At 37.2% G+C, this 7,851-nt stretch overlaps 1 protein-coding gene across 2 annotated transcripts; it reads left to right on the forward strand.

The window, feature by feature from the left end:
* The first annotated feature begins 1,729 nt into the window (after positions 1-1,729).
* Positions 1,730-6,106, forward strand: hyal1 (hyaluronidase 1). Of its 2 annotated transcripts, XM_028447121.1 has the most exons (5): positions 1,730-1,863; positions 3,048-3,191; positions 3,279-4,189; positions 4,268-4,357; positions 4,790-6,106. In XM_028447121.1, exons 3-5 carry the CDS (start codon positions 3,281-3,283, stop codon positions 5,114-5,116), a joined length of 1,326 nt encoding a protein of 441 aa, XP_028302922.1. In that variant the 5' UTR covers positions 1,730-1,863; positions 3,048-3,191; positions 3,279-3,280; the 3' UTR covers positions 5,117-6,106. The 2 variants fall into 2 exon arrangements, with proteins under 2 accessions (XP_028302922.1, XP_028302924.1); XM_028447123.1 differs by lacking the exon at positions 3,048-3,191 and having other exon boundaries at positions 1,765-1,863.
* The last annotated feature ends 1,745 nt before the right edge of the window (positions 6,107-7,851 follow it).

The following is a 7,851-nucleotide window of genomic DNA, read 5'->3' on the forward strand; positions in this document are numbered from 1 at the left end:
AGTGACTAAAATCAGCCAAAAGCAGTCAAGAGTAACCAAAAAATTGGCAAATAAAGAGGAACCTGGTGGTATGTAATGGTAAAAAGGTAGCTTAATTGGGCAAAATGTGGCAAACAATAGTGAAAAAGAGCAAATGTGGCTTCTACATGGTGTCTCTGGTAATGTCATGGGCTGGTCTGGACACAAAATGCAAGGGCTGAATTTTTGTCCCAGTCCACCCCTGTTTGAGTGTAAATAATGTCATTGATGTCGGCAGATAATTTTTGCTGTTGATTTGCTGTAAAGTATGGATGAAACCAAATGAAATTTGACTGGAAACACTGTGGATGTTTATTTATACTGTGCATCTTTTTTTTCTTGAGACGGTGAACGAGTCCCTTGTTTACATTTTGTTCTGTCGTCTCTCTTGTCACTGTTTCTCCACGGAGGCAGATCCCCTGAGGAAGCCTTTTTTTTAGTAAATGTGAGAAATGAGTTGATGTCACACCCCCCCCCCCCCCCCCCACCCCCCAATAAGTTGTTTGCCAATGCGTGAATATGATGCACCTAAATATTAATAACAGCACAGATAAACATTTAGTGCTTGATCTTTCTCATGCATTTTTGATGTTTTCAAAAAGGTGAATACAGTATTAAGTATTTATTTTAAATGTCTAATTTAGATTTTGAAAATATTTTTTCTAAAATCACACATGTATCAATGACTACTAGTTTCCTCTTCTAACACTATATTTTGCCAGTGTTTTTGATTTTTTTTTTTTTTTTTTGCATCTTTGTGAATTTTAGCTTAAATGTAACTTTTGCCTGAATAAACAAGCCTTTAAGACAGTGGTTGTTAACCTTCTTTTTTTTTTTTGTATCGTGACCCCATGTTAATATCACAAACTTCTGATGACCCCAAAACATTTTTTTTTATTCTTCTAGAATTAGTTTTTGACCATGTTTGTTATACTTTTACAAATGAAGAGTAGCCAGAATTAGTGACAAGATGTATGTTATACTGCATTTAATTTGAATTAGATTTATATTTGTGAAAATATATAATACAGTTATTTTAGATTGTTTTAATTTGAATAAGAATAATAATTAAAAAAAAGAATTATTATTATTATTGTTTTGTTTTTTTTAAAATCAATTACTAGATATTTTAGGTGACCCAGTTTAATTTCAGGCGACCCCACACGGGGTCATGGCCCCAAGGTTGAAAAACACTGCCTTAAGATTCAAAACTGTTTTTTTTTTTGTTTTTTTAATTCTCCAATGAAGCCTAGACATCTTTTGTTCCATGTATGTAAGGGAAATTTCTAAAAAAACCCCTCAAAGCCCAAAAGTAACCAGAGGAGCAAATCCTGCTCAGAAACACATTTTTTCAGTTTGCAGTCTTGCACCCCTTCCCTTTGTAAACGTATGGTGTCATTGACCGAGATATTTTTAACTACAAGAAGAAAGCATGTATTTAGGTTTAGAGGAGGGAATGTTAATTGTGGCTTTGCATGCTGGTCATTATGGGGAAAGCGGTTGAAGTTATTCACAGTCTCTTTAGTAAACAATTCAGTTGTTAATTTTTTTTTATTTTTGTTTTTTTTTTAATGTTATTTCACTGTTTTTACAAAAATATGTTGCACATGAAGGCGGTAATCAATGTAAACTGTAAACATGTGCTTGCATCCAGAAATGATTAGCGTGTCTCTTCCTATTCGTTGGTAAAAGTCACGTGTTTAGCTGAGCTCGAGCTTCTTCCGGTTTATCTTTATGTGTCGTTCATATCACGTGACCCGCCAGAAACCCAAAAGAAGAAGAAAAATATCACGGGACATTTGGCTTGTTTCCTCATTTCCACCTAACGCTAGAGTTTTCCAGTCGGTAAGTACTGTGTCGCAGTTTATTTTACATTATTTTATATGAAGACAGATGGTTGAATTCTTCCAATGCCTGGGTTTGCTTTGGCTTCTGTCTCAAAAGTTAAAAATAAAGTTACAGCAGGACTCCTTCATCCTCTATAGCAGGGGTGACAAACTCCTTTTAGTTCAGACAAATATGGACCAGTATGATCTCTAGTGGGATGACATCATTGTGCCCTAGTTTTCAATATTAGTTCAATTCACTTTTGTGTAATTTAATTTTTTGTGCTATTGTTTGTGAGAAATTGCAAGATTTGTGGAAAATTGGAGAGTTCTTTCTTCAATTTGCAATTAAAAATGACTACATTCATGTGATATTAACAAAGGAAACCTGCATGGCCCTAAATATGTTGAGTTTCATTAAACTGGTGAATTTGAGATATCTACAACTGGATTATTTGGTAATTTTCGCAATAATTTATATTTTCTGTTGTTTTCACTTTCTTCTGCAGGCCAAATTGGATGTTCTAAACCAGTTGTTCTCAAACTGTTTGGGCTCAAGTACCCTGTTTGACCGACTAGAACATTTTGCTCAGAATTCTGTGAAAAATAACTATAGGGCATAATGAAGGAGTGATAACACACATTTTAAAGAATCTCATTTTGTGAATAAGTGGAATGAAACAGTATTTAGTGCTGTCTGAATAGTTTTATTTCTATAGTTTTTATCATTTCTAATCAAGACTCAGTTCATGTTCTAATCAAGATCAATTCTGTCTTCGTTTTGTGTATTTTTTGTGTCATTTTGTGTATTTTGTTGTTGTTTGTCTATTCTTTTATTATTCAATATATTTTTCTCTTATTTTCTGTGTTTTTGTGTCTTGTTTGTATTATTTAAATTATTATCGCTTAGTGTGTTTTTTTTGTCATTATTTGTTTCTCTGTTATTTTTGTGGTGATCTTGTGTATTTTTTTCCTCATTCATTGTGTGTTTGTTGTCGTTTTGTGTGTTGCTGACAATAGTAAATATTTGTCTTTCTTAGTGTGTGTGTTTTTGGTGTCATTTTGTGTATTTTGTTGTTGTTTGTGTGTTCTTTTTTTATTCAGTATGTTTTTCTCCTATTTTGTGTGTTTTTGTTGTTGTTTTGTGAGTTGCTGGTAATATCTAGTATAATTACAAATTTTTATTCATACATTTATTGACAGGTATTGCTATGAATTGAAGCACCTATGTTTGGATCAGGAGGAGCCACTTTTGATGCAGTAAATCACCTTCTTTTTGAATGAATATTCCTACGAAATAAGCCAGAGAGAGATTTTAAAGGAAGCCAAAGATCTTAAAGGTTACAGGTAAAAATCCAGGCCAGCCTAGTTACCTCCACACATGTTTTAATTAAGACTTTTGTGTAATATGTGTGTAAATGTCTTTTTTTTCAGTGATGTGCTGTTTTCTTTCTGTGCTACTGCTAATCTTCAATCTGATCTGCGTCATCTTTGGACTGCAAGATGGAACATTACCTCTGTCCCAGTTCCCATTTCTTACAGTCTGGAATGCCCCCACTGCCAGCTGCCTCTCTCGGTATGGAGTGGATCTGGACCTGGGAACATTCAGTATCATCCAAAACCAGAACCAAAGTTTGACGGGTGAGAACATAACCATTTTCTATTCAGAGAAGCTCGGACTTTATCCAATGTACTCGGGGCGAGGTGTGGCTGTCAATGGTGGAGTGCCGCAGAACAGCAGCCTTGAGGACCATCTCAGAGCTGCTAAGGAGAATATCCACACCATTATCCCAGATGACAAATTCCAGGGATTAGCTGTGGTGGACTGGGAGAGCTGGAGACCCATATGGGAAAGGAATTGGGATAGCATGCAGGTTTACTGGGAAGGGTCACGAGCTATTGTCAGCTCCAAGCATCCAGACTGGAGCCCGGCACAGGTAGAAGCTGTTGCTAGGGTGGAGTTTGAGGAGGCGGGGAGGAAGTTCATGGAAGAAACTTTGAAACTTGGACAGAAGGAAAGACCAAAGGGCTTTTGGGGCTTCTATGGGTTTCCAAACTGTTACAACTACCACAATGCTAAAAGCAGCAACTACACAGGGGAGTGTCCGTCTGTAGAAATGGGCAGAAATGATGAGCTAGTCTGGCTTTGGAACATCTCCTCTGCTCTGTACCCCGACATCTACCTCGGCTATGACCTGCGAGGTCTACACAAAGAGGTGCTGCGGTATGCACGCCATCGCATCCTGGAAGCGTTGAGAGCTGCAGATAAGATGACCCCATCACCTCCACCTGTGTTCCCCTACGCTCGCATTGTTTACACCTACACATTAGACTTCCTCACGCAGGCAAGTGGACTCATTTTACACAACATTTGCGCTTGTTGCTGTAATTTAGGCCTGACTGGTCAGATATTTGTCTTACAGGAGCACCTGGTCTACACTATTGGAGAGAGCGCTGCTTTAGCATCTGCAGGGGTGGTGCTGTGGGGTGATAACTCTTTCTCTAAATCTAAGGTATGCCACACCTTTAATTAACCCTTTTATTTTCCTTAAATCATACATTTTAACACAAATATTACTATTGAAACAACACATCATCAGTAGGGTAAAAAAAATGTCAGACTCTAAGTATAGATACATTTATGAACTCTAAAACTGAGAAAATAACTTTCGTTCAATGCTGTTTTGGCGCCGTGCGTCACGTTTAATCTGATTGGTCGGCTATGATGTGATGCATTTGATTGGTGTCTGGTCATTTCATTTTTTTGTAGTTTCACAATGTCCGTTGATCATTATAGAACACAAAATAATTTACTCAGTAACAGTTGGGTGGAAAAATGTAACAAATTACTTCTTTTAAAAAGTACTTAAGTAGAAGTAAAATTAGTAATTTAAAAATGTACTCCAAAGACTGTTTTCAAGCTGTGGTTTCTTTCTTCTCTCCAGGCCACCTGTGAAGCAGTGAAATCCTACATCGATGACACTCTGGGTCATTATGTGGTCAACGTGACGGCTGCAGCCACTCTCTGCAGTCAGTCGTTGTGTTCCTCTAGGGGCCGGTGCCAGAGGAGCGACCTGAACTCAAAGGTTTACCTGCACCTGAATCCCAGCACATGGAAAGTGGTTTCTGAGGAGAGAGCGCAGGGACAGAAGAATTACAGAGTTTTAGGACACATGCAATCACAGGAGGTAAAACTCATGAAGTCTCACTTTCACTGCCAGTGTTATCCTGGGTGGGGCGGAGACAGCTGCTCTACACCAATACACCAATGAATGAAAATTAAGCTTTGTTTTTGTGAATCTTCACATTTGTTTATTTATCCAATTCAATTTAACTTTATTTACATAGCTCAAATTACAACAATAATCATTTCGAAGCGCTAACAGAAGTATAAAATGCTTAAAACCAACAAATCCACATGAACATTTTATGGAAGCAATTATTTCTTCACTTAAGTGTTAAAATTGCCCTCAAGTCTTTTTTTTTTTTTTTTTTATCATATGAGAATATTTTTTTAAGTTTGCCAGAAAGATTTTGCTTCTTTTGCTCTGAGCACAGTTTTTTTTTAACTTTTGCACTCGAGAGCACAAGATTCATGACAACATGATCAAACAATGACGGTTTGCGTCTAAAAGTTCCAACACAACCACTCCGATAGATTTGTTTTTATTGGATTTTTTAAACTTAGTTTTCAGGGTCTTCTCATTGTTTTTTTTTTTTTCCATTAATTTGATTCAACTGTAGAATATTTTCATGTTTAAGGTTAAAATGTATCAAACCCATTGGTATTAATAAATAAATAGGTCAGTTTTCCTCCGACCTACTACCATTCACTGTTTGAGCAATTTCATTTTATCAAGCCTTTTCGAACATTGCACACGACAAAATAACAATGACATTATGAGGAAAGATCTTCTCTTTCCTAACGTTGGGAATATTTTTGTGTAAATTAAAAGAAATCATGTAAACTAATGGAAGTCTGATCATGCATGCGACTTTTTATTTATTTATTTTTAATGTGGAGGATTAATGCTCAAGTGAAGCTTTCCCTGCTTTTTTTTTTTTTTTAATCAGAGGAGAATAACAAACTAAATCAATCCCACTACTTTATTTACTCCTCTTATCATCATTTGATTCTAAAAGCTTGACTCAAGCTGTACTATTCACCTTCAACAATACCAACTGTGGAGTTGTATAAATAGTTCTGATGTGCACTGTCACTGCTTTTATAATGTAAATGATTTAAATGTATTTTTGCAACTGCTCCGAAAATAAATATGAACTTTAATCTTTTACTAAAACATCTTCTGTGCATTATTGACCTTCTAGAATGAGTTTGTAGCTTCATAACCAGCAGGTGGTGCTGTGCAACAAGTAACAGCAGAATATAGGCACCAGTGATCAAGGTCAGAGCTGAAGGTGGCAGTAATCAGGCATCTAGTATAAAAAAAGATACTGCAGCGTAAAAGTCACATTTGATCCAATATGGCAGATCTTGATTAGCTTGACGCTCACATTTGCAGGCATCAGACTGTCCATGTTAAATTAAACAAAGCCAAGTCAAAAGGAGGGCACAGATTTAAGGTGACCTTGGTTGATTTACGAGTCCCTTGTAGAGCCATGTCTTATCTGATTGTCCAAACTGCTGTCATTGATAGTAATTTTACACCGTCTGTCCTCTGGAACTCAGGGAACCACAAGAACAGACTCCTCGAGGCCATGCAGTCTTCCACTATATTTATCTTGATCATAACCGGCGACGCTAAGGAGAAAAATAAAGTGATGAGATCTCTGCTGAATGTGCTTTTAAGGAAAAAATGCCTGCTGTCTGTGTCCGTGCAGGCGAGGCAAGATTCACTAACATTTCAGAGACGACAGAAAATGTAATATATACAGTGCTGAGTATTACCTGAAGGCTTTTTAGGGTGAACTAGTGCAGTGCCCGGAGGAAGTATGTATTGCTATAGAAAAGTGGGAGGTTAAGTAGCTTTTTCATGGACGGTCCAATGAGGTTGTTTGAAGTTATGCCTGGAGAAACACTTTGAGACACGTTTACATGGGAACTGTAATTTCTCTTTAATTCAGAATAAAAGTTAAATCCTCTTTAAACTGACCTTGTAAATTTAATTCTGAATTACACACGCACACACGCACGTTTCACCCAATGCGAGCAAAAAGTGAAGCCACAGTGGAGTGTTGGCTCTCTGAAAAAAAAAAAAAAAAGACACAGAGCCTCTGTCCGGCCCGTTGTGTGCGCTCGCTAGACACGCACACACACCTGATCGCTGCTCTGCTCCAATTCAGGAAGTGAAGGTGGGCTCTTCAGAGAATGGCTCTGCCACGCACGTGGCTACGGCGTGCAGCGATTGGCTCTGGCGAACATGTGACTCTAGTGGCGCCCCTCCAGTGGACAATTTTATGAAATAATTCATCAACGGTACTATTGCAGTCCAAACAAATCCAACGTTGCACGCCTTTGAACCAAAAGGCAGCCATGTTGAAAGTCTCAGCTCTGTCCCTGAACCACAGCGATATTTGAGACACACACACAGAGAGAGATTCCTTGCTTTATAGATACATGACAAAAAGTTGATACAAAACTTCATATTTGACATGCAGCTCTGCAGGTGTACACACACACACACACACACACACACACACAATCTAAATAAGTACAAAACACCAATACGTATATCTATTAAAGAAGCAGAACAAATTAAAACCAACACAAGCTGCATTTAATTTAAATTTACTATACAACTAATGTAAGTAAGGTCAGTTAGCCCTTACTTTTGTCTGCATTTAACAAAATATATATATTTATTTAACTACAAATTTAATGTCTTTTTGGGACACTGTAATATCACAGTGTCTCAAAAAGACATTGAAGAGCCATAAATTTATAACACCAGTTATGATGTTTGCAACGTAAAGTTATCATCCTGTATGTCAGTGTTTCTCAAATGGGGGTATGCGATGACACTACAGGGGGTACTTGAGAGAGAAA

The sequence above is a fragment of the Gouania willdenowi genome, chromosome 5, assembly GCF_900634775.1.
Source record: "Gouania willdenowi chromosome 5, fGouWil2.1, whole genome shotgun sequence".
Taxonomy (NCBI): Eukaryota; Metazoa; Chordata; class Actinopteri; order Blenniiformes; family Gobiesocidae; genus Gouania; species Gouania willdenowi.

Bases quoted from the DNA above. Each gene is read 5' to 3' on its own strand.
- hyal1 (XM_028447121.1), top strand. From the start codon at position 3,281: ATGTGCTGTTTTCTTTCTGTGCTACTGCTAATCTTCAATCTGATCTGC. The intron at 4,190-4,267 runs GCAAGTGGACTC...TTTGTCTTACAG, and splicing joins CATTAGACTTCCTCACGCAG to GAGCACCTGGTCTACACTAT. The intron at 4,358-4,789 runs GTATGCCACACC...TCTTCTCTCCAG, and splicing joins ACTCTTTCTCTAAATCTAAG to GCCACCTGTGAAGCAGTGAA.